Below are 27098 nucleotides of genomic sequence, written 5' to 3' on the forward strand. Positions count from 1 at the left end.
CAACGACCCGAGAGCTCAGACTTATATAAAGCCAATGTTTTACTTTCACTGCAACTTTATAAATAAAACCATTTTGCAGACTTATCACAATAGTCCTATCTGTCTTCATCGCTGCCCGGAGGTAAAAGAGAGACGTATTAAACTTTAAAGGATGGAAATGCCAAGTTTTATTCACAGGTGGTACAATTTACACACACATTATACAGCTCCGATGTTAACACAGGACAGAGCAAACAGTAGTGCAGAGAAACAGTAGTTTGGTTGATTTAAATCACAACACAAATTATTAGAACTTGTGTTCATTATTTCTTCCCTTTTTATCCACAGTATCCTATGCCTTTTTTTTTTTTTGCTACAGTTGATTGTTCAGAAAGATTTGAAAGAAACCTATCGTTTAAATAATTAGGACCACTCTTCTGCTTGTCTTTAAATGAGGCTGCCCAAAACTATTCGGATTTCATTTATGTCCCAGCAATTTCAAAATTCCTGATAACGTGAAATGCAGCAGATTTGTACAAGCAAGAATTTTCAGTCATCGCAGTGCAGTATTATATACATATTGCTTATACAAATCCCATTCACTGTCTTTGATGCAGCATGGCAGACCTGATTTGTTTTTGTTGAGGTTTTAATCAGGATAAAGGTCAGAAATCCCAACAGCTTGCAGGTGACACTGTACTGTATGCAGCCATAACATGTGCTATGTGAAAGCAGGAGATGAACTGCAGAGCAGCTGAAGGATGTCATCATCAATATTTTTCAGTTCAGTCAGTGCATCATCTGTCATCGCAATGCTTCTTGATCAGTCTCTTAAGGGTTTAATTCAGTATAACATGACAATCTTATGTACAACATGCTTTTCTCAATGTAGCAGCTAATAAGCAGGAAGACCAGAGTGTACTTTAGTGCATTTGAAAGTTCTTCAGTGTGACAGCATTGGTTTGTGGTTTCAACTAACAATAATTTACTGCACATATTTTTTACTTTAACTTTCCCAAATGACAACTTTGTTATATACACATAAGTGATGTTCCACTTTGGAAACAGCAAAATGACAGATGAGGTTGTTTTTTTTTTAAAACCAGCGGCAGGGTAAACGTGTAAAATGACAATCACGAAACAAGGTATAAAACGTTTTTTCTTCAAGACGTTTTTTTTTTTTTTGTAAAAAGAAGCTATTTCTGCAGGTTGCAGTCAAACAGACTGGTGATCAGGTAATCAGAGGTTTTTCTTGGGATGAAGATGCCACACACACACACATACACACACACACACACACACACACACACACACACACACACACACACACACACACACACAACTACTGTACACACATTCATAGAAAAGAATATTACTGTACACTACAGACAATTTAAAGTATGGCTCTAGCAAATTCTGTGGCTTTTGTTTTCAAAACACCAGAGCTGTGGGCCCTGAACTGCACAGTGGGGATCCCACGGCTGGATGTAAAGTCCCTACGGTGAATGAGAGAGGAGGAAGTGGTGAACAGCCCTCATCAAACATTCAGAGGATGACTGACTGCTTCTCTCTCCTTCTTGCGGCCCGTCGTCCCCCAGGCTGCCACTCTGTGCAACCCCAGACCTTGAAGCTTCTCCACCAAGTTCAAACTGAAAATGTTCTTTCTTCCCTCATTTCCCGATAGTGAGCCTCCACATTTGTCTTTTGCTGTGGAGGGGGAAGGTTTTGTTCTATGGCTGCAGTGCAGGGGATATGGGAAGGCTGAGATGCCACGCTCATGCAGCAGCTGCAGGAGACCCAGTGATGAAGTGGTTACATCTGTGGTGGTGGTGGTGGTAGTCCGGCCTCCCAGGCCAAAGTGCTGCTGGTACGATGACGATGAAGTGCTCATGAGCTCACAGTTCCGACAAGATGGCAGGCCGAAAGAGCGAAGGCTGCCAGAAGAAAAAAAAAAAACCACAATAAATAGGAGCGGTTTCTTTTCGCACAAACATGCAAGCTCATAATAATAAAAACCAAGACCATTTTAACAGTTTCAGTTAGTTTATTTGTTGTTAGTGTCTGTCTATCATTGCTGTGAGATGGATAAACACGATGTTAGTGTGGCAGCAGTGATGAAACAGGATCTGGCGGTTTGCTAAGATGGAAACCTAGAAAGGCAAGAGACATTAAAACGTGTAGTGTTACGAGCCAAAAATATGTGGAGAGTACAGTACAAACAAGTTAGAGCAGTGTTAGTAGGAGGAGCCAGAAGCACGGTGCATGACAGTCCCATAAAGTAGCTATTATCATTTCAATTAGGTCCGAGCAAATGTTCTTATACAAAGACTTCTTAATTATTAAGCTTTGTGTTATTTAATTAAACAGACATGGTACTGGGCCTCGGGAGTTAATACTGAAATCCAGCATTCGTATAGTGTATCCATAACCCTAGACTCTTACTTTGCCCCGAAGGCTCCTTTTAGAGTTGGAGAAAGAGCCTTGACAGACGATTTCTGCCACTGTGGGGGGTAAAGAGCAGAAGGTAAAGGGGAAGAAAAAGCAGCACGGAAGAAAGGAAATCTGGAACATCCACACTTATTGAATGAAAGGGACGCTGCATAAAAAAAAATCATTGTGGATTAGTGAACATAGAATACTCTTTTTCAGGAGTTCATTGTTCAGAGTTTACGGTAAATCAGGTACATCAGCACATCACAGCGATACAAAATCAACTTAACTTCAGGGCTGTGGAAAAATACACAAAGACAACACAGCATGCTAATTTGTTTACAACATGTATATTCTTACCTAGTGGAGAAGGAGGGGATGAGAAGGGAGGGTTGGAGGACTTGGCAGGTGGTTATGGTATGTGTGGGAGAGGTCTGAGGGAGGTTGGGACCGGATGGAGAGACTGCAAGGTCATGGAGGCAGAAAAGGAGCATTATACTACACATGATGAAAATGATGTCCAGTGAGAAACTACAAGAGCTAATAAAGCTGGAAACTAAAGTAACACTACACAATTAATGGAGAGAAAGCAGTTAACATGGATTTTAGAGTGGATTTAATAAAGGGACAAAGCTAGTGGAACTGTGTAGCGTGTGTGCGCGCGTGTGTGTGTGTGTGTGTGTGTGTGTGTGTGTGTGTGTGTGTGTGTGTGTGTGTGTGTGTGTGTGTGTGTGTGTGTGTGTGTGTGTGTGTGTGGAGAAATATTTTATTAACAAAATGTGTGTATCTGTGTTCGTGGCGCATAGAACTATAGTTTAGTCTTTTATGGCATAAGAGTGCATTGTGTACCAGACACATACGCAGAAAAATAGGAAAGTTAAGAGAACAGACAAGGAAATTGCACCAGACAGAGACCCCGACCGTGGTGTGTGTGTGTGTGTGTGTGTGTGTGTGTGTGTGTGTGTGTAACAGTTTCTGTCTAGAAACTAGAAGACACCCCCCTGTGAGGAGAGAATAAAAACACAGGGAAAGAACAGATCGGCATTCATTTGAGAGGACAACTTGGTGGACCAAGCTCTGACTTTATGTCTGTCGCTGTTTGTGAACCCACAGCTTTGTTGTAACTCTTATGCTGGACTCAGTTTGCTTAACTGAACTTTTCATCTCAGATTGATCCTTGTGTTCTGATAAACTTAAGTCCGATGAAAGAAGGCACGGGAATTAATAAATTGGAGTCAGATTTAACAGGCCTTAGGGACTTATTTCGGACAAAATGTGTGTATGTGTGTGTGTGTGTGTGTGTGTGTTTAAGTGTGTCCTACCCATGCCATGTGCCCCAGAGAGCTGCGACAGGTCCGGTTCATCCTCCTCCAGGTCGTTCAGACTGTAGACATGTTGTAAGTCGACCTCGAGCTCCCTGAAGTCTTTAGTTAGGACGCCCGGACGTGGATGTAGGATGCCTCCCAGGTTTGGTTTGGCCAACTGCTGCCACTGGTGCAGAGTCACCGAGCCTGACAACCATGTGCAGTTACAGGTTATTTATAAAGTTAGAAATGAATATGATTTAGTTCAGATTGTTTGCCTCTTGAGCACAAAAAACGTTAGGGAATTTTTTTGCATTTTCACACTGGCAATGGGAGGGACAATAGAACACCTCAGGCTCCCCATGTCAATTGCTCCATCTCAGAAATGCGGTACAATTAAAAAAAATAATAGGCCTAGTGGGGCTTAGGTAGCTTAGGTATGGTAAACTTTGGGATTCATGACCCTACATGGTAAATCACACAATTGTCACAACATTATTTTTCTTGCCCCAATTACCCGGCGTTATTCAAACATATCAGATTCAAACTTTATTCAGAAATAAATTCAACTACAATAGCTGGCATGGAGGGAGAGAGGGAACGAAAAACTTACGCGATTGACTGATTGTCACGCTGACTAACGTAAAAAATTATTCAGCATTCTTCGTCTTGTTTGGGTTTTTACCATCACATGCTCCATTGTGACTCTACATAAGCCGGGATGAGCTCCAAGAAATAGATAAGACACAGTATAAAGCCGAAGCTTTTACCTTCCAGAGGTTTGACAATCTGCAGGCGGTCAGGCAGGTAGGACCTGGATCCTCCTGAGGAGCCACAGGACGGCCGTGAGCTGCCATTGGAGTAGTTGGTGCCTGTCGATGCTGCTGGGCTGGAGACCAGGCTGTCATTTGGTGTCAGGAAGCCACTGGAGCCCTCGCCCTCTTCACAGTCTGCTGCCAGGGCATGGAGTTTACGCTCCCGCTCCACTTCAAAGAAAGGCCGCTCAGAGGAGTGGTTCTGCTGGCGGGCTGAGAGGCTGCGCAAGGCTGCCTCGAGGTCCTGGCCCCCTGGTGTGCCTGGCTGGCCCAGACGCTTTGGCCCACTAACACTGGGGTGAAAAGATTTGACAATGTTTAAAGGTCCCATTACATGGTGCTCTTTGGATGCTTTTATATAGACGTTAGTGGTTCCCTAATACTATATCTGAAGTCTCTTTCCCATAATTCAGCCTTGGTGCAGAATTACAGCCACAAGATCCATTCCCACAATGAGCTTTCCTTAGTATGTGCCATTTCTGTGTCTGTAGCTATTGAGGAGGAGAGTGGGGAGGGGGGGGGGGGGCAAGGTGGAGGGTGGGAGTATGGCCTTGATCAACTGCCACTTTGCTTGTTTGAAAGCCATGATGTCTCTCTCTCATGGGTGGGCCAAATTCTCTGGGCGGGCAAAGCAGAGAAAGGGGAGGTAACCTTGCTCCTTATGACCTCATAAGGAGAAGATTCCAGATCGGCCCATCTGAGCTTTCATTTTCTCAAAGGCAGAGCAGGATACCCAGGGCTCGGTTTACACCTATCACCATTTCTAGCCACTGGTGGACCATAGCTAACAATAACAGATATTAATGTTAAAAAACCTCATAAAGTGAAATTTTCATGCGATGGGACCTTTACGCTGCGGCAACCCTGTGTTCCTTTAAGTGGGTTAATCATTTTCAACTCATGTTGCAAAATTATTTGAAACTTGTAGTCAAGAAGGTTTCTAAAAATGCCAAATATGCACATAAAATGGTCAAAAATAGATTTTCCATTTGATATAATATTCCATGCATAACTATGCACATACATATACACTGCATGTATGCACACACAAACACACCTGTTGTCTTCCTTTTGAGCACTATTGGAGCTGGGCTTGTCCTCCAGAGTAAGGCTGGCATTGTCTGAGCCATAGTAGCTGGTACGGGGGGTGCTGGTACAGCTGGAGCGAATGGACACAGGGCTGGAGCCTGGCAGCCCCGGGGAGTGGCACTGAGACCGCAGCCTCACGGCCTTGTTCACCACCTTGTTCACCACCTTCACAGTTTCAAACACACGCCACGGGTGGTTCCTGCCAGGAGAAACAGGGCATGAGTGGCCATAAAAAGATTACACACAATCTACATTATTCATGTCAGTTGCGGACCTGTTTGAAAAAAAGCATTCTCTACTACCCCGTAATGCAATCACTTTATTTTTCAAGCTGCAGTAGGCAAATTGTATGACTTGTTAATTTTTTTAGAAGCAGCAAATGCTGTGTATAGCCATGTTTATTAGTAAAACAAAAAGCAGGGCAGCATGTCATAAGCTCAGAAACAGGTGTACTTAAATTAAATTGGTCTTCTCATTTTCAAAGTAAAATGCACAGGATCCCATCTAACCAATGAGAAGACTTAGGGAGGAAGCAAAACTCTGTCCAGTCAATCACTCCATGTCAGTTACCTGGTCTGAAGCCAGGAGGGTTGGGAGGTTGCCCACCTCCCCCTTTCAGTCCCCTTTGCTAGCGTCCACTTTGATTGATAATACTTAGAACGTCAACAAGAAGTGACGTCACCAAACATTGCTTAGAGCACTTTAAGCTAAAGGTAAGAGGTTTTTGAATTGTATCAAATAATTACTCACATAAAGTAAATTTGCTGGGTTTTATCCAGCTAGAAATGGAATGGTTGAGAACATTTCAAGCAAAGCCTTCCACATATGAGAGCACACGTACAAAAACACAGACTCACTTGTACTCTGAGGGTGCCGGAGTGTCCAGGCCTTTGCGGAAGGTGCCCTCTATCTCGGCTGCCAGTGAGTCCATGGGGAGGACAGAGGCCAGCGCAGTGTACCGCTGCACCGTGCTGTTGGGCAGGCTCTTATTCCTCAAGTTCTTAATGTCCTCTCGGGCCTCGCAGAGCATGTCCTCACACTGCGAATACTTGTCCCGCAGGTCCTTGAGCTGCAGACAGGGGGAGACATATCTGTCAAACTGTAGTACAAGAAGAATACATACAGTAGTAACATTCACAACGCCAGAACTGAACATCCACATATAAAGGCTTAGGTATGGTTCGGCAAAGATGCATATAAACAGGTCTGTGTGGGGACGCACAGAAGGGGTTTCTGGGTAAACATGTGAAGGCTCTCAGAGTAACTGATGTATATGGTGATGGTGCACAATAACCAAATCTCAACTACACACTGTCTGAATGTGCAGTGCTGTCTGACACACAGACCTTCTTATCAAACTCACAGACGTCTGCTAAAAACTATTACTATTGTGTTATCTTAGAACATCAGTAGCAGCTGTTCAATTGGAAGTAACTTTTAAAAATGCCACCTTCATAAACAGCACTTCAGTGCACAGGTAAACATTGGTAAAAGTCTAATGACACTGTATCTCTGCCCTTTTCTAACAAAATTAAGTGCTTGACTTATTTCTTCTTTTTTTCAGATGATTGACAAGAGCTGGCAGAGCTGGAGGCCTGTTAACAGACTGACTGGTTGAGTGAGGAATGTCAGGGCTCTGGACTGACATCTAACAGAAAGAAGCTTTCAGATTGTTTGTTCTGAACATTGTGGTTTGCTAAATGTTGACATGTGACACCAGTGCTTGTTTGACTGATGATTTTAAAACACAAAAGCATGTTATAGGTGTTCACATTCTAACTGTAGCCATTTGGAAAGGAAAATGAAACTGAGCTCAGGTAAGAATGTGAAAGGATTCTAATTCAACTAAGCCGCCTACACATAATCCGCGGCAAAACTGCGAGGTAGGGCCCAGAGCAGAGAGGCAAAGCGCAGCCCAGGAACATTCTGAAATTGGTTGGTCCTTGAAAGGTCAGGGACAACGAGGTCAAAGTTTAAATAATTTTAACTTTGAGTGCAGCACTCTGCGGCAAATCCGAAGGTGGTTTGCAACACCAAGGTAGCGCTGCGCCTAGTTGAGTGGCACCACTCTCCCCATAGGAAAAAAAATGAAACAGCTAGCACAGAACGGTTTTACCGCGCATCATCTTAAGGGAGTGTATTTTGTCAAAGTGATTGTTAGGCTACATTTACATTGCTACGTTTTGGTTTTTAAGCAGCTATTTGAGCCAAAAGCAAACTCCGTGCACACAAGTAGCTCCAGTAGAAGAACTTATCTCCGTTTAAAGTAAGGCAGCAAAGCATGTATACTCCGCCCGTTGCTGGTAGTTGCCATCGTAAAAGTTAGAAGCTTAGTAGTCTCAGAGAATGAGACGTCATGGCCCCATAAGGCGGGGGAAACATTGCCGTCAGTGTTGGTGTTGCCAAAGGTCTCCGTTTGCGGCCGTTAAGACTGCAACACAACCCCAGAGATTCCAAACCAAAACAGGTTCAGAAGTGTTTTCAAATTTCTCTGGTTTGGGGGCTCTGAAACGCCAGAGCACTGTGAACGCGAGGTATAAACTATGGATGCACCGAATCCAGGATTCGGGTTCCGATTCAGCCAAATATTGGGCTTTTTGACGGGGTTCGGTTTCTGCCGAACCTTACACTTGCACTACGCTGGTCGACGTAATGACGTTGGCATTGATTACGGGAAGGTGTTTATGTAGGTGGACCGTTCAATGCAGTATGCTGTGAGAAAGTGAAAATGGAACTTGTGAGCAAAAAAAGTGTCAGCTGGCAGTACTTTCAGTCAAAAGAAGGCCATTCAAGTCGAGCTACACGTTCAATTTGCAATGCAGATTTGTCTCGTGGTGGCGAAGACCCTAAACAATACACAACATCGCCGCTGTTAAAACATTTGCGTATGAAACATCCAAAAGAATGCAAGTTGTGTATGAAGGAATTTACAGACAGCAGCCAAAATGCAGCAACTTCAGGTATGGCAAAGGAAGGACAGTCACAGCTAAAAACTTGTGTTAACCAGACAGTGCCTCTCCCAGGCTGTCAGCCGTTCTCTCTGCAAATGACAGCTCCCCACAGTGGGAGCGGAGCGACTGAACGGCCGGCTGCTACTAGTTAGCTAACGCTAACTTGTTAGCTTTCTAATTTCACCCACCCAACATGCCTTCATCATACAATGGTTAGCGAAAATTTGCCAAACAAAATTGTCACTCATCTGGCGATGTGAAAAGAGCGTGTGAATTCAACATTAAGTTGTTACATTTAACACACATAGAATACTGTAACAACAAAACCTTGCTGACTGGTCATCATACATCAGGGGTTATAAGCACTAACAATTATCCAATGGGGGGAGCTTCTTCTGATTTGGACTTATCTCTTCCTCAATTTCTGTTTTTCTACCAGCTACTGAACAAGCCAGCATTACTACAATAGAAAAAGGCCGGAAGAGCAGACGTTTCACTTATAAGAGAGATTACAGTCTGATTTGTTTGATATCCACATGTACTTTTAATAAGTTAGTTGATTTTGCTGTTTCTGAGCAGTTAGCCAAGAATCGATTTGGCAAACAAATCACAGTACTGTACCGGTACTGTTAAGTATCTTTCCCTTTGATTCTCTATTAAAAGTTTCTGTTTTTTGTTGCATTTCTGGATGCACTGATCTAATGAAAGTGGATTATGGATTATAAGGATTATTATTCAAAGATTACATAATGATGTAAACAAGTGAAAAAGAGAGGCTGCTCTCGTGAACATACCCTTGTCACATTTTTATGTTTTAATATGAACCTGTAAAAACACCAACAACACACGCAGACTAAAAACAGTGAAAAGAGCGTGTGAATTCAACATTAAGTTGTTACATTTAACTATTTTAGAGGCTGTGGACATTTTTTACTTCATTAATGTGTTTACTGTGTTAATGGCCTGAGGATGGGAGTAGGATTTGGTATTTCTTTTCAGCAGAATCTTAACCAGTGGATTCAGCATTCGGCCGAACCCCAAAAATCTGGATTCGGTGCATCCCTAGTGTAAACGTAGCAAAAGATATTCATTTTTAAACAAAAATGTAGCAATGCAAATGTAGGCTAAGTGTCTTGCCTCTGATTGAAGATTAAGCTGGCTCTCACGAGAGGCACTCAGGTGTTGGTTCAGCTCCTCATTCTCATGGGTGAGCTAGAGGGACAGAGAAGAAAATTTGTTTTTACTGTGATTTGACACAAGTCCATATGTAGCGAACATGGAAACGGTCTCTCACCCCTTTGCAACGGGCCTGCAGGTCAACAATCTGAGCGAGCAGTGAGCTGATCTCCTCCTGTTGTCGGAAAGAGTCCTCGACCTTCCGAGCTAGCTCCTCTGACAGGTCGACTACCTGCTTATTGACGGATGCTGAAACACACAAGTCCCGTAATCACACCTGGAGCTGATCGTCTATGTGTTATTTTCATATATTGAAACAAGACTGTTAACACTTACAGAGTTCTTCTACACACACCATCATCAGCTCCTGTTCTTGCTCCTCGTAGTTGGCCGTCTCTGTTGTGAGCTCATTGGCCTGCAGAAATGATGCCAGTGTCTAAATGTCTTACTTTAAACAATTTAAACATGACATATTCTATTAAACTGTAAAATACTTTTTGTGAATCATTACATTTCTGATATTTGTCGGTGTCATTTCAAGGTACTACATGCATTTCGTGTATTTGTTCAATTCAACCAACAGCACACCTGATTCAATCCTAACACACATACAAATCCATAATAAACAATAGTTGTTGCTTCACTAAATATTGACTGAACGCCTCCTTAGCATCACATTAATGACTTATTCATAGTTAGAAATGTGTTTATTTTGCATTACGGTATGCAATGTATAATTAGCATACTGCCTTTTTGGTATTTTCAAGCAGTTTTTGCAAATACATGTTATAGTATGAATGAAAATATTTGTTTAGGATTAAAATAAAATGTAGTCAGTAGTTCATAAAACAATTTCAAAAGCTAGATTTTATACAGACGTGACCATACAAATGAAGATGAACATTTTCAAGTGTTTTATTACATCTTGCGTGTAGGAGCAACTTTCCTTTCATTTAAAACTTACCTCTAATCTCAGTTTGCGGTTCTCGTCCTCTAAACCCTTCAGTTTATGCTGCAGGAAGTCGTGGTGGACCAAGTTGCTGAGAGAGCTGCAGGATTCGTTCCTTTTGATTCTATGACAAGAAAATACACTTTTGCATAAGGCATCTTTCTGTTTTTCTCGGCTGAATAACTATTGTAGGAAGGGTGTTTTTAAATGATTTTGATAGAATTGTGTGGTAACTACTCAAGTAATTAGCAACGTGAATCACATTAATTCTTTATATATATATATATATATATATATATATAGAAACAAACTAAATGCTATACTAAATACTATACTGTAAAGCAAAATATGCGTGTGTGTGTGCATGTGTAAACTCACGGTGAGCGCAATTCAGCATTCTCGATCTCCTCAGTGCTGGCATAGAACTGAAGGAGGTCGTCTCGCATTGAGAGCTCATGGCGAAGTTGAGCAATCTAGAAAATAAAGTAAACTCATATCACCTGAACAGAGTGTATAAGCACCACATTGATAACATAACAGATCATATATTTCCGTGTGACTGAATCATGTTGACTTTGTTTATACCTCTTCCTTTGCAATTTCAAGCTGTTCGTCGAGCATTTCATTGCGTTCGGTTAGTTCGAGGTTCTGCTTCAGGAGGGATTGACCGATTCGTGCTGCTAACTCGAGATCCCGCTCTTTCTGCAAAGTGATACAAAAATACTGCATTGTTTAAAGCACATTTATATATTATTTTGTGAAAAATTGACAGATATACACTGACCATCTTAGTGAGGGAAACACAAATGTTTTTTAGTTTTTTTAACTACATTTAATTGACTTTCTTCTGATTGCATTGACAGAAACAAGAGTGCTGAAAAGTGTGACAAACAGTGACGGCCAATGAGGCAGAGACCTTTAATCCTCTATAATCCTGTTCATCTGCTGTGTGTCTCTCTCTTACCTCCTCCAGCAGGTGGGTGACTGCCTTAATGTCATGATACGTCTTGGTGACCTGACCCACTCTGTCTGAGCACAGCACTGAGGGCGGAAGGAGAGAAGGATTTAATGAATGGATGAAGAGACTGAGCTGTACATGGCACACATAGAATACTGTAACAACAAAACCTTGCTGACTGGTCATCATACATCAGGGGTTATAAGCACTAACAATTATCCAATGGGGGGAGCTTCTTCTGATTTGGACTTATCTCTTCCTCAATTTCTGTTTTTCTACCAGCTACTGAACAAGCCAGCATTACTACAATAGAAAAAGGCCGGAAGAGCAGACGTTTCACTTATAAGAGAGATTACAGTCTGATTTGTTTGATATCCACATGTACTTTTAATAAGTTAGATGATATTGCTGTTTCTGAGCAGTTAGCCAAGAATCGATTTGGCAAACAAATCACAGTACTGTACCGGTACTGTTAAGTATCTTTAACTTTGATTCTCTATTAAAAGTTTCTGTTTTTTGTTGCATTTCTGGATGCACTGATCTAATGAAAGTGGATTATGGATTATAAGGATTATAATTCAAAGATTACATAATGATGTAAACAAGTGAAAAAGAGAGGCTGCTCTCGTGAACATACCCTTGTCACATTTTTATGTTTTAATATGAACCTGTAAAAACACCAACAACACACGCAGACTAAAAACAGTATTCTTTGTATGAATGAGAGTGTCGAGTACATCTTGTTTCTTCTTAAAGTTCCCACAGCTACAGACCACAACATCTCCACGTGCTCAGCCAGATACTGATCCTCTTAGCTTGATCCCTTTTAGCCCAGATAAGACAGCAATAAAGACCTCGTTCTCCTCTATACCAATATAGCTCAGTGAGAGAGACTGCCAGGGCTAAACTGACAAAGTGTTCACACCAGCAGGACATGTGCAGCATGGAAGGGATAACAGCGACTGGCTATTGACCTGCAACTTTGTTTACATCCTAGAGAATGGTCTGTTTATGTCCACTTTAAAGTCAATTAGGTTAAAGCGTTGCGGAAGGTCAATGAGTCATTTTCTAAGTTAAGACGGATCTAGTATGTGGTTCTAAACTTGGAAGTCATTATTGTACTGTATACATGAGCCAAACACTGAGAAGTTATCATTGTTTGTAATTTGTTTATCACCCAAATTTCATCAGAATTTCATAAAGGACTTGCGTAATAAACCATTTAGAATAATACTGTGTTTTAATGTTGTGCAACTTTTGTAATACTACCTGCAATTGTAGGTTTGGTGGTTTTGGAGCAGAACTCGTTGACTTAAGATCCATACCACCTTTTAACATCTGATTTTTCTGTTAAAGGATGAAGTAGATTTGCCTGGACTAGCGTGCAATTCTGAATGACACTGCTAAACCAAAATCTGTTGTGTAATCTTACTTTGGTAGAAAGCTTATCTGGACTAAAAAGATGGTAAATTGCCATACAGCAAAGTAATTAGATTAAGGTCCTTGAATTTGGCCTGGAAACACAGATTGGATAGCTGTATCATTGTCTAATCAGCCTAATGGAAAGAACCTAACCTTGGGCACAGTGTACTGTAGCTGACCATGAATTATATAACATAAGTCTAACACAGTCAGAGGTGATTTATTGTAAATTTGATGTTAGGGTTCCATCTTCACTAAGAAGATTAAAGAGTAATGAAAAACAAACGCATTTTAACCCATTACAAATAATCACAAGGCTTTGCCAGATAAATGTCAACAGTCACTCCTGTTAAAGCTGAATCTGTGACACCAAGATGACAAAACTGACAAAGGATGTTGGAAACTCCCTCAATTTAATTTAACAAACTTGATCACTAAATCTCTGATAGGATACATCTTGCACCACTGTCCAACCATCATCAACATCTCCACAACAGCTACTAAATCAACCTTGAGGTAAAATGGTTTGCCATTTCGTCAAGAGGTCAAGAATTAAGCTTGACCCTAAATTCATTCAATCAAAACCACATATTGAAAAGGTACAACAGTAGTACAGTACTCACATTATCCACCTTTAACAGCCACCTAATCAACAGCAGTGTCAACATGTCTATTTCTGATGGCAACAAGATCTTGCTGGCTGGTCATTACCATTCATTAAATTACTTTAAATCAGGGGGGTACACCAAACAATCCTGTTAATAAACCGTAAATTACAGCCTTACTTATACATAATTACGTTAATTGTGTAATTACCAAAAACATTCTATAAATTAACAAAGGTTAATCAGATAATAGTTCAACTTCCTCAAATCCTATTGTACTTAAAGTGGATTGCAGCACTTGTGCTAAAAGCAAACTCAGCAGCAGGACTGTCAGCAGGTATCAGAGAACGCACAAAATAAGATTCAGTTCACTAAAGTCATTCAAATGCTGTCAACAGTAGGGCTGTGTATTGGCAAGAATCTGGTGATACGATACGTATCACGATACATGGGTCATGATTCAATATATTTCGATACTGTGCGTAAGGCGATATATTAGGATTTTCTTTTTAAGTATAATATAGGAAAAACACATGATGTGCATAAAGGTCAAAGAAGTTTACTTTAGGTAAACAATTCAGTACACAGAAAATCAAACTGCCAGTTTGGGATTGTGGTTCACAGGTTCTTAGTGAGCTAATTTTTATATGCTAAAATAGGCCAAAGTTCAGCCATAGCTACATTGTTAGCTTCTAGCAAAAAGTCAGGCACGGTTAGGCGAGGACACTAGTGGTGCGTCTCAGCATAGCCATCTAGCGGTAGAGGGTTTAAACACAACATGTACCACTGTCTTGCATGAATATTTTTGCACGTAAACTAAAAAAAAAAAATCAATATAGTATTGCTAAATAAAATATCACGATACTCAAGTGTATCGATTTTTTTTTACACCCCTAGTCAACAGTGCAGAAAGTGCATTCAATTTCATTCATTTCATGTCAGTCTACCTCCAGAATATTAAAGTGAAGTTTATCAAAAGGCTTTTTTGCACTTATATTAAAGAATCCTTCAGCAAGCACCGAAACTGTACACACAGACACAAAGTCTCACCGGCTGAAATACCGGACCTATTTCCTCCTGACCTGACTGCCACAGCGTAGAGCAGATCAAGGAAAGATATGCCATTATGCCAGCTAGAGGTTTTAGGGTTTGGGTTGAGCTAATGAATAAGCCTTGCTGACTTAGGTATACTTATGACATCTGTTATCTCGTGGGGATCAGACAGGCATGGATAAGCTCCTAGAACAAGATTCACAATGATTCCCTATTGATCTCTATTGTTGTGAAGGTGCAGACTTGACCAGATTTGCCACAGCTAAACTTTGTCTCACAAAACTTTTTACTGTAAATCCGTCTGAACATATTTTTAGAGCAGTTAAAGAGTTCTTTAGTGTATACACATTTTACAATGGTAACATCAATTTCACTATGAAGAATTAGGAGGATTTATCAATAACATTATCCGTGTCAGATCCGTCACTAATATACCTATTAACTTTAATTACTTATACTGCACTGTAACTTTTATTCTTATACTGCACTATCAATTTTATTCTTGTCTTTTAATGTTTTTAATTTGTTTATTATTGTTTTTTAATTGTTTTCTAACTGCTCTTTAATGTTTTATGTAAAGCACTTTGAATTGCCCTGTTGCTGAAATGTGCTATATAAATAAAGCTGCCTTGCCTTGCCTTGCCTAATAAGTTAGAAATAACAGCTGGATTTTAGCCTAAAGATCCAGGCAATATAGAAATATCAATACACAGCACACACAACAAAGTGCCCAAAAAAAAAACAACTAAGGTGTGCAGCAAAAAAATATCCAATTCATTTATGCTATTGCATAATAAATAATGTTTAAATGTATATATATTAATGCCTAAATGCTGCATAAATGTTTGTTTGAGTGTTTGTTTTTTGGAGGGGTGCCCGTGTCGCAGTCTTCATGCGGGTGCCAGCCACATGCCCATTTAGACAAAGAACGCCCAGAACTGATGAGGAATACCGGAGACTCCCCGCTCTCAATAACTGCTCAGATCAGTTTTTAATCTTAGATGTACAACAATGTTCTTCATTTTAAAGAATATTGTAACAAGATTAAATTGTGCCAATATAAACTGCTCTTCACAATGAGAGGCAACAGCCTTAAATTATCTTATTTTTTGGGCATATTCATTGAAAGTATTAAAAGTTAAAACATTTTATTACAGGAAAAGCAAAGACAACTGACAATACTGGACTGAAACGAGGGCAGCAGCACAGTAAATGCACCTGCACTCTTTGTTCTTCTGGACCACAAACCACAAAGTAACCGCATTCATTTGTTAGGAAACGCATTCAGGTCACTCCTTCGGTCTCATTTGGACAATTTTTATTAATTCGTTTCCAAAAGCACAATTCCCCTCTGAGATTTAAAACATTGTCAGAGAAGAAGAAATCCCCAAAAAATGGAAACCGTAGCATTAAAATGCTATTCCCTAATTCTATGGATCTGCCCTCCATATAATATTATTAACAGCACAAATTCACAATGCTGCCAATGACAACTGCTTATATGCACACAGGGCTTGATTGAGCTGCTGCAGCGTGCACGCGCACACATGCGCGCGCACACACACACACACACACACACACACACACACACACACACACACGCTCATTGACCTTCCCCACACTAAGAGGGAACTGAAAATATTTACACATCTTGGGGCACTTTCATGTTGAACTAAAGCAGCCTTATGAAAAGAGCTGCAAAAACAAGCCGTGTGTTGGATGTAATCATCATTTGCATGATGCACCTTCAATGACACCACTGCGTCATGCAGAACATGCAGTACACTATAAAGTATTAACGCCGTTAGATAACAAAATCCTTGACATTGCAATGTACAGCAAAACACACCAGATGGCAAGATTTGACTTGCGGGGCAGAATAATCATTAACCATGACATTTTATACTTCATGCTTTACAGTTAATGTCTCTGAACTCACTCTTCTTAACAAAGACTCTGCAGATCACTGACCAGTCTCTTTTGCATGCCACCTGCCTTTTCCTATCTACCTCATCACGCAATGCCTTATCTCACCTTGTGTCACCTCCCGGCAAAGGCTTTCCTTGTTGCTGTTGTTGTTGTTATTATTATTGTTATTGCTGCCCAGGCATTTATTCTCCTCCTCCACTACTACTTCATCCACAAGACTGAAAGTGCTCTTCTCTTCTTCCTCCTCAGATGCAGAGGAGCTCCACACTTCCATGGTAACGGGAGAAAAAGAGCCCTCTGCCGCTTCGTCCATCGGTTAAATCCCTTCTTCTACTTCTACTGTTTGTATGCTGTGCTGTCACACAACCATTGTGTCTCTGGCATCATTCTGCTGGCCTGTGTGTTTGGATAACAGTATCTACTAGCCTACATGAGTGGGTGTATACACCTGTGTTCCTGTGTGCGAAAGAATCTGAGCTGCTTGGTGTTAATAAATAATCCCTCAGATTGTAAGGGCCATCTGTCGTCATGCCTGCCTTCGTTCACCTGGCCACGTTGGACTACCGGGTAAGAAAAGAGGGGAGGAAGAGGAGGAGGGGTAAGGAGGAAGAGAAATCTAAACCACAAGCCACAAAAGCTGATATTGATCACATGGACCTTGTCCTAGCACAAAAAGATAAGCATCGTTAGCTATAATTGAAAAAATAATTCAGGATAGGGATACTGAAGCAGATTAAAAAGGATGCTGTATTAAGCCCACCCACCCCTGTGAAATTGAGGGAGATGGTAGGTTCCGCCCCTGCCAATGACTGTTCTTGTTCTGTGCACATACGTCATAGCAGATAGAGAGACGGCTCTGCGTAATACTGGTGCAGACAGAGTCACACCCACTTTACAGGGGTGTGAGTCTGAGATTGTATGGGTTTTGTATGGTGTATGGTATATGTCTCCCTGTACTTAAATAATAATTACATATACACACACACACACATATATATATATATATATATATATATATATATATACACACATATACATATATACATACACATACACATATACATATATATATATATATATATATATATATATATATATATATATATATATATATATATATATATATATATATATATATATATATATATATATATATATATATATATATATATATATATATATATATATATATATATATATATATATATATATATATATATATATATATATATATATATATATATATATATATATATATATATATATATATATATATATATATATATATATATATATATATATATATATATATATACATACATACATACATACATACATACATACATACATATATATATATATATATATATATATATATATATATATATATATATATATATATATATATATATATATATATATATATATATATATATATATATATATATATATATATATATATATATATATATATATATATATACACACATATACATACATACGTATGTATGTAATACTTAAAGAATAGAATAAAAAGTTAAAATTAAGTTAAAGTTGAATTAACTATAAATAATTCAATAAAAAATGTAACAAAATCCATGCCATTCTGAACATTAGAGGGTTGCTTTCTGTGAGCAGATAGCAAGTAAATATCTTGTTTACCTACATTATTAGGCGAACCATCATCTTGTATCAATTTTATTTTTGGGATCCAATCAGGAAAAAAGCATTTCCAATGAACTTTCGAGTGAACTCCATTGATGATCCCGGCCGTCACATTCACTGTCCTGTCTCTGTCCGTCCCATGCCCTTGCATTTGCTACCCGAGACACAGCAGTTTTTTACAATCAAATATTTACCTCCTCATTAATTTTTCACCCACAACTGACTGTTTCCAGGTCAAATGCAGCAAGCAAGAGACAGCAGAGACACAACTTTCACCATCTGCAATATCACATTATCTTTCTGCACTCCGTCTTTGCAAGCATTTATTGTTTGCAGAATGAAATCTTTGACAGCAGCACATCTAAATGAAACTTAAACGATTTAAGTGGAAATCATATCACTGTCTACATCATCACCTGAGGAAGCACCAAAGACATGAGCCGTCAACACCCAAAAAAGCACCAAAGGCAGCTGTTGTTAGCATCCGAAGAAGCACCAAAGACGAAGCTTTTTTTTTCTTTATAGAATTTGTTTACCACTTAAGCCCTTGTATAAATGTTTATTGTTATTTGTCATTGCACTTGTTTTGCAAAAAATTATATCATGGCATTGATCGTTCAACAAGTTGAAGTTAACAGGCCGGTGGTATAACAAATATAAAAATAAAAATAAAAATGCGTCAAGGGAACAAGGGTTATAAGGAAGTAACGTCTCAAGTACTTTGCCCACAATAACAAGCAAAGATCTTTAAGTCACCTCCTAGTAATAAAATCAACACTCTGCTTTGACATCACATCACCTGGATCCCTGAGATGAACTAACTATTAACATATTCACGAGAGGCAGTTCGCTGTTTTTGTTTCAAAACACAGGCAATAAAGAACACTTCAAATACAATTTTGATAAAATCAAGTCAATCCACTACTGTAAGTCAATGTGACAATATAAAAAAGCTTCATATATCACCAGTACAAGTCTCTGCAAACTGAGAGCTGATATCACTGGTCAATATTTGTCTAAGGAAACACCCTGAAAGGTCATTTGCCACATTTTTTTGAACCACAGCATCACGTAGCGCTTGTATTTCTTATCTAATATATAAACAATCATTATTTATTAAAGATCAGACATGCTCTACCAGCTCCCAACTACAAGAGGCACACATGCTGCAGGCAACGTTTAAAATGTAACCAGTTACCAAACAAGTGAGCTCCATGTGATGTGTTGTGCTGTATTGTGCTGCACTGCACATCCAAGTTAATTCGGGGGTACTTCGTGGATTAGAGGTTTTGCATTTCATTATTGTTATTTTAGGTGTGACTTGCAACAGTTATCTATTTACACATCCACCAGACACGGAGCAGCTTAAGCATTTATTTTCATGTTTGTGTACACCTGACAAATGTAATGTAGAACCAACATTCACTCTTCTTTTAGTCTCCACCAGCTTCTGAGTGAAATATCTGTCTCTTTAGCTGCTACGTGCTCCACTGCGTTCACCAGCTAATCCCTAACTTTGTCTGTCTGCCATTTGGTGCTGTACAGGAAGTGCAGAGTGGGTTTATCAGAGCTTTTGCCTGCTGTTGTGACTGGAAACAAGGTAGATGAAAGGAGTGACACTGAATCATAACAGTAAAAGTTGTGGGCTGTAAAACCAAAACAATGAACTGAGAAGACTGCCAAGTCAAGGGTAGGACACAAACACTGTGCAAGACTAGAATTAAAACACAAACAGATGGTGCAGAGAAGGAAGCAGTGCACTAGAGCAAAGAACACCAAACACCATATGCCACCTGCAAAAAGGTCAAACACTGCAGCATGGCACAATCTGCACGGAACAGGTTAGTCTGTCCTGGACCTGACTTTAGCTCAGTGTAGTTGGCTTTAGCTCAGCGTTTAATACAATACTCCCATACAAACTGATCCAAAAACTGAGCGACTTGGGCTTGAGCAGTTCACTATGCTCCTGGATATGGCAAAGTCACACTGATCAACTCTGATCCTGAACACAGGAACGCCACAGGAAGGCGTCCTCAGCCCCCTCCTCAACACCCTTTTCACGCACGACTGCTCCTATATTCACCCCTCCAATACCATTATCAAATTTGCGGACAACACCGCCGTAGTTGGACTCATAACAGACAACGAGGAAACAGCCTACAGAGAGGAGGTACAACATCTGGCTCAGTGGTGTCAACATAACAACCTGGACTCAACACAACTAAGACCAAGGGAGGGGATAATAGATTTCAGGCGGTCAAGGCGTACTTTGTCTATATCCACGACGTTCCACAGCACGTTTTTCTCCCATCCCGGGAATGCTGTGTGGACTAGCCAGACCCTCCTCCGCTGCGCTGTGGAGGAAGGTACTGAACATCCCACCCTCTGCATACAGAGGTAGAGAGGTTGGAGAAATTTAAATTCCTGGGAGTTCACATCACAACAGACCTCACATAATAACCTAGTAACATAATAACATAGTACCTCTCCAGCTACCAGTCCACACTCCGTACTGTACGGGGACTTGAACCAGTGACCCTCTGGTTCCCAACAGGGTGGGAAATTAGCACCCGCCACCAGCCAGTGGCTTGTATACCAGCCACAGTGGCGGGTGGATTGTAAAACATTCCTTGTAACGGACTGGACAGCTTTTGTCAAAGAATACTGTTGCTAAGTAACAATGCAAAATGCTTATAGGAGTCGCGTTACGTTACTGCTAATGAATCCCCAACATTTCCAGATTTTGCTGCTTCATAATAAAAACATTCAAATACCAAAATAACAGAGGACTTTTCTTTGACCATGCATAGTTGAGTAGTTTTCAGCGCTAGTCCGTGACACCATGTAGCTGAGCTGAGATACAGGCGAAAGGAAAATTATCTGTTAAAATAATGTGGCGACATATCCCCGGTGTTAAGAGGCCCGCCGTGGAGTCAGCAGTAGCTATGGATGTACAAACTGTTGAGGGAGAAGTAAAGAAGAGAAGGTACTTTTCGAACAAGTGGTGCAACTGACAAAACGTACAGCGAATGACCGTGCAAAACATTTCATACCGTCCTGCCAACCTGTATAGAGTTTTACATCAATGTAGACTGTAACGATGTTTAAGTCGCTGAAAGCTGCTGCAGTTTTAATCTTGTGGGCTCTCTGCTGCTCAGTTCTACCCCGCAACTGATTTTTTCTTACATCCCTAGTCCCTAACAGTGCAGCAAGTGAAGTCCTTTCCATCTGCAGTACATTCAATTTCATTCATTTCATGTCAGTCTACCTCCAGAATATTAAAGTGAAGTTTATCAAAAGGCTATTTTGCATCAAAAGGCTATTTTGAAGAAGGCCCAGCAAAACTATACAGTCTCACCTCACACAGCAGCTGCTGGTGAACTTTTATCGTGCCACCATGGAGAGCCTCCTAACCTACTCCTGCACAGTGTGGTACAGAGCTGCACCACGGAGGATCAGAAGGACATATACACTGGCCGACTGAAAAAGAAAGCCAGCTCTATAATAAAGGACTCATCTCACCCTGGACACTGCCTGTTCTCTCCCCTCCCCTCTGGAAGAAGGTACAGAGCAACAAAATGTATAACAAATCGGCTGACAAACCACTTCTTTCCAAGAGCTGTAGCTTATGTCTTTGTATCGCTATAAAAGCAAGGTCATCAGGAGTAGATCAGCAGATCTTTCCTGAGAAACTGTTAAAAAACACCTACACAATGGCCCTTATTATTTACTAAAAAAAAACCCGTAAAAGTATGTTTATGGCAATGCAGTAGAAGAAATAAAGTAAAATCTACTGCAGATTATGAAAAAGATCAACACTGATTAACTGCTACAGCGGAGCAAAGTTTCTTTACATATCATAACAAAGTAAATATGGCAGATATTTGCACACTGTGTTGAATGTTACCACTGATTTACAGGCTTTGTATCATGAATATCAAACTGTTCTAAAGTGAAGCTCTCTCTCTCTCTCTATATATATATATATAATCAAATACTAAAAAGGGTCTTTAAAAAAGGTAAGTTTAAACATTTAATACACTTTTAATGACTACAGAGCAGAACCTCTAGCCTGGTCCTACCAGACTCTCGTACATTTCATTTGTACAGAGAGTCTGGCCACTCTCCATTGACAAGACCCTACAGTCACATTAGCTACAAAAGAGAGCGACATGCACTCGCTTGATGGGCGCTCCTGGGCGTGCCTAGCCTACCCCTGGTTGCTTGGCAACAGTAAACAGAAATTCTCCGGCGCTACCTTCAAGCACGTCTTAAAGGTTTACTTCAGAGGTATTGTTTAGTTACAAAAACAATGTTTTTGGATTTAAAAGTATTTATTTCTCGATAAAAGTAACAAAATATATGAGATGAAATGCCAAACATATCAGATATATACATAAATTCGATGTCCTGAAGCGTTTTCCGCCATCTTGAATTATTTTCTTCGACTTGAGCCACTGACATACGTCACGCTGCCCTCACGCTACCTTTACTCCGATTGGCTGTCGCTTTGTCGCATCGCTCAGCATTTGCATAAAATAGACTTCTTGTCTATTTTGGCCCCACCTTGCTTGTGGCAGCGGCAAGCTCTTCGCTTGTCGCTGGCAAACGGCCACTCCCATTGAAAATGAATGCTAGCCTGTCGCTTTGTCTCTGTCTCTTGTAGCTAATGTGACTGAGGGGTTAACTTCCTTGAAGGCGGGTACTCTGTTGAATTTTAAAACTACTGGATCTGCCCAGAGCCACTCTGGATCTGCCATAACCAATAGCAAACGTTTGACGTATGTCACGCGCATGTGCAACAAGAGGGGAGACCAATAACTATCGGCTTATATTTAACATTAGCATCGTTAGCGTTAGCCTTAGCCAACTCCTTCACCACTAACGGAGCGAGCTGGAAAATCAAACTTTTCCCGAACCCCATGGGGAGGAGGGCCACAACATCATGGCCACCAACACAACTCAGCCAATATTGTTCTTGATCGGGCTTTAACTTCTGGATATTCAGCAGAGTTGCCACAACGGCCCAAATGGCTTCGCTCGCATCTTTCTAACGCACTTCCTCAACGTCATCATTCTCAGCCACTCCCTCTGTTCGCAAATTGGACCGCTAAATATTTGTCCGAAGAACACCATAGACAGTATATAAACTGGATCAACAGATTAGGATTAGATTAAACTAAAATGTTAGTTAACATTAGTAATTAAACTTAAACAGCTAATGTAAGTCGAAACTGCCTGCGAGCTTCTCCTGTATTATACGGCAATTCCTCTACTACGCGACAGCAAGTTGCATGGTTATGACACAATCGTTAGCCTATTTTTACAAAAACATCTGCTACAGAGCCATAACGTGAGGTACAAGGTAATGGAGCCTTTTATACATTGTTGTGTTTCTTTAGAAATAAACAACGAACAAATAAAGTCTTTAAACGCTTCCGATGTAAAGTTATTCGCTGTCAAAGTGACATCAAAATTAATGGCAGTCAATGGAATGCTAACGGCAGGTGAGCATTTGGTAGCATCAAAATGGCGGCATAGGAGGTTCGAGTTCTGAAGAGAGGCTTACCCCCTTGGAGAAAACCCAAGAATATACTGCAAACCCAGACGGAAGTACGTAGGAGGGCAGAGCCAGGCTACAGAACCGCTAAGATTTTAAATCTACTCACTAAAAATGATGAAAAATGATCCCATATACACAAAGCTTCAGTACTAAAGCAAGCCTTATAGTAGTTAAGATGTGGACGTACACCACATCCCATTACCCCACAAATCTAGACAACCATTGCATCTAATCATAAACCCTTTCTGGGTTGCTGCAGCTACTGACAGAGTGGCCACTGGGACATGGCGTCTGCGGCGCTCTAGTGGAAACTGCTTAGGAAGCCAGGTTAATCATCTTGGTGACATTTGACATCTGTGACTTACACATGTGGCAGTGTGTGTGGAGGAGAGGGAAGGGGAGATTAGGCCTCACACACTCAGGCCATTACAAATACACACACACACACCCTTGAGCTCAATCTTATGTCTGTTTCCTTCATTCAAATGAATAAAGCAAAAAAGCATTATTATCCTACTGATCAAACAAATAAGTTGAGAAATGTAGTGACCAGGGTTAAAAACTAGACTAGACTTAAACACAACACATCCAGTCCCAAACATTTTCACATCAAAGGTCAAAAGGTGATTTGGGTAAAAAGAGGTGGGGCTTAATTTTAAATTAAGGCCACAGAGCTTATCACTGGTAACTCCACCACTACACATCACTACACTGCTAAATGAATTAGTACTTACAGAAGTACTTGAGCGTCTCTTCAATCTGCTCGTGTGTGAGTCCCAGAACGACTGTTGGTGGCAGCAGAGGGGTGTGCAGCCAGTCGTCATTGTCGTATCCAAACACACTGTCTGCTCGAAGAGTGTAGTTGGGCTGACCCTCTGATAGGAGGCTCACTATCTCCAACTCTGGCAGGTTTGAACAAAGGTCTAAGTGTGGGGAATGTTTGTTTGTACATGTGTGCATTTGTATAAAGATCCATGAGATCCATGATGTATGGGTTTATGTATGAGGATAGAAAAACAAAGAAAGAGAAAGGTAGCAGCATTTTAACAACGACAATTGACAACTGACATGTCACATACTTTCCAATGGCACACTGCCCTCTGTTGATAGATCTATGAACCTACATTGTTTCCTTACTCATAAGTGTACACTATTCAACAGATAACTGAATTAACCTTTGGTGCTTGGTATTATCAACATATAAGTAATTTGCAGTTAGAGAAGTTATTATTTATACAATAGATAATGCACTTATTTATATTTATCTTTCTAAAAGATATAAAATAATAAAAGATAGCTCTCCTTTGCGAATTACCTGTTAAAGTTGACACATCATGGCAAGTTCGTTGTCCCAGGTCCCTGAGGTTCTCAGGTGAATTAAGATGAAGAGGCTGGGGGTCCACATCCAGGGCCCCCGGCGCCTCCTCCCGCCCCTCATGGAGGGAGAAAGCTGACTGGGAGTCCAGGTGGGCCTGTGGGGGCCAGAAGGGAGGAGAAGAAGGAGCAGGAGATGGAGGAGAAGAAGAGGAGGGAGAGGAGGCAGGGTGGGACAGCTTGACTGGGGTGGGAGGGTTCAGGGTGAAGGCAAACCCAGAGCTGGCTGTCCCGCTGTGGGACTGAGGCCCCCTGGTGGCTCAGGGAGACAACACAGGCTTCCAGGGCATCAGGCTGATTGGCTGAGAATGGCAATGACTAGAGAGAGAAAATTGCAAAGAGGAAGAGAGGGTAGAAAAGAGAGTAGACACATTAGAATGTTAGGGAACTTTGTGCAGAAATGTCTTTAATAAAGCGCTGCAAGACACTATTATAACAATTATTTTGCTGAACATTGCAATCATATACAGTACTGTATGCCAAACTGCAATATGGTGCAATATACTAGACAGCAAATACACATATCTAATGAAAAACTACTTCTTACTTACTCTGTAATGTTTTGTTTACCATGGCGATTTAATAGACACACAATTGGTCCAAGAAATTTGGTATATGTCATCTTTCATACTAGTAATCTAGTAATCTGATTTGGAAATTGAGGTGGGTTATACTGTATTTTGTCCGGCTTTTTTCTTTTATTTCTGCAGCCCTAATCTAACATACTTTGTATCTGTGATAAAACAGTAACTAGAAAGGAAAGTGTCATTAAATTATATATCATTAAAAAACTTCAACTCCAATGATGACATTTTTTATTACATCATGTAGGCTAAGTAATTGAGACTCATTTATTTTTCAAAAGCTCTGCACTCTATGAGCATCAAACCTTTTGTTTGATCAGAGATTTTCTTTGGAAGCCAAACAGGGTCTGGCCTTCTGTCTCGGTTTTAGGGTCACAAAGATAGAGTTTCCACTGCCTGAAGCTAAACACAGATCAGGTTCCTCATAACTGTAACAACCCTTTTAAAACACACACAGCAGGAGGCAGTACATGCTATATGGATGTTAGCACCAGTACAGTAGCTACAGATAGGGAGAGTGTGTCTTATTCCATACTAGGGCTGGGATGATATGCTTTTGTCCCGATTCGATTCTTTCACGATACATTCGATTTGTATTGCAATATTTATTTCTTGTGATTCTAGAAGTATTGCGATTCAATGAGTATTGCGATTTTCTTTTCTTTCTTTAACAAAAACAAAAGTTAGTGGCCGGTTTGGATCAGTGGGTAGAGCAGGCGCACACATAATTAGAGGTTTATGCATCAACGCTAGGGTTGGGTACCTTTCGCATCTGAACCAATACCCGTACCTTAAATTCGGTTCCGGTACCCAACGGTACCGAAAAACGTCGAGACAATATATTACGAGACATTTCAAAAAATGTCTTGTTTTCTAAAAAGATTGCACATCACGTGTCAGTCAGTCTGACATTTATTTCATTTGTAAAGAAGTAAATAACACATTATACATGTATTTCTGAATTTTCTGCTTTCGGTCGGTTTTGCTGGAAACGCATATGATGTAGCAGTTGGCGGCTGTACCATATTAACAGAAAATATTTACGTGAATCAAATTTTTGCAATTTTTAATAAACTAGCAACTGTGTGTATAATGTATGCGGTTTTGTCTTTAAAGAAAATGGAAACTTACAAACAGATGTAACAGTTTATATAATATCTGCCAGCTCAGTACCATATTTGCATTCTATACAGGCAACCATAATTGTCGGAATATAGTACAGTACACCAGTGGTTCCCAACCTTTGTGGTCT

At 40.3% G+C, this 27098-nt stretch overlaps 1 protein-coding gene across 1 annotated transcript; it reads right to left on the reverse strand.

Moving 5' to 3' along the window:
* Positions 1-147: 147 nt before the first annotated feature.
* hap1 (huntingtin associated protein 1) lies at positions 148-25835 on the reverse strand. Its single transcript, XM_028588655.1, has 16 exons — positions 25814-25835; positions 25204-25521; positions 24623-24811; positions 11658-11734; positions 11279-11395; positions 11072-11166; positions 10709-10817; positions 10081-10159; positions 9863-9993; positions 9706-9780; positions 6475-6686; positions 5586-5816; positions 4484-4821; positions 3732-3920; positions 2770-2872; positions 148-1913 (listed from the first exon to the last, which is right to left on the reverse strand). The coding sequence occupies exons 1-16, from the start codon at positions 25833-25835 to the stop codon at positions 1517-1519; spliced, it is 2682 nt and encodes an 893-aa protein (XP_028444456.1). The 3' UTR covers positions 148-1516.
* Positions 25836-27098: the final 1263 nt, after the last annotated feature.

Source organism: Perca flavescens, chromosome 2, assembly GCF_004354835.1.
Source record: "Perca flavescens isolate YP-PL-M2 chromosome 2, PFLA_1.0, whole genome shotgun sequence".
In the NCBI taxonomy this organism is placed as follows: Eukaryota; Metazoa; Chordata; class Actinopteri; order Perciformes; family Percidae; genus Perca; species Perca flavescens.

Excerpts from the sequence above, each read along its gene's own strand:
- hap1 (XM_028588655.1), bottom strand. The coding sequence starts at position 25,835 with ATGGTAAACAAAACATTACAGA. Across the intron at positions 10,160-10,708 it reads ACCGCAAACTGAGATTAGAG|GCCAATGAGCTCACAACAGA; the intron begins GTAAGTTTTAAA and ends TCATTTCTGCAG. Across the intron at positions 9,994-10,080 it reads GGTGTGTGTAGAAGAACTCT|CATCCGTCAATAAGCAGGTA; the intron begins GTAAGTGTTAAC and ends TGTGTGTTTCAG.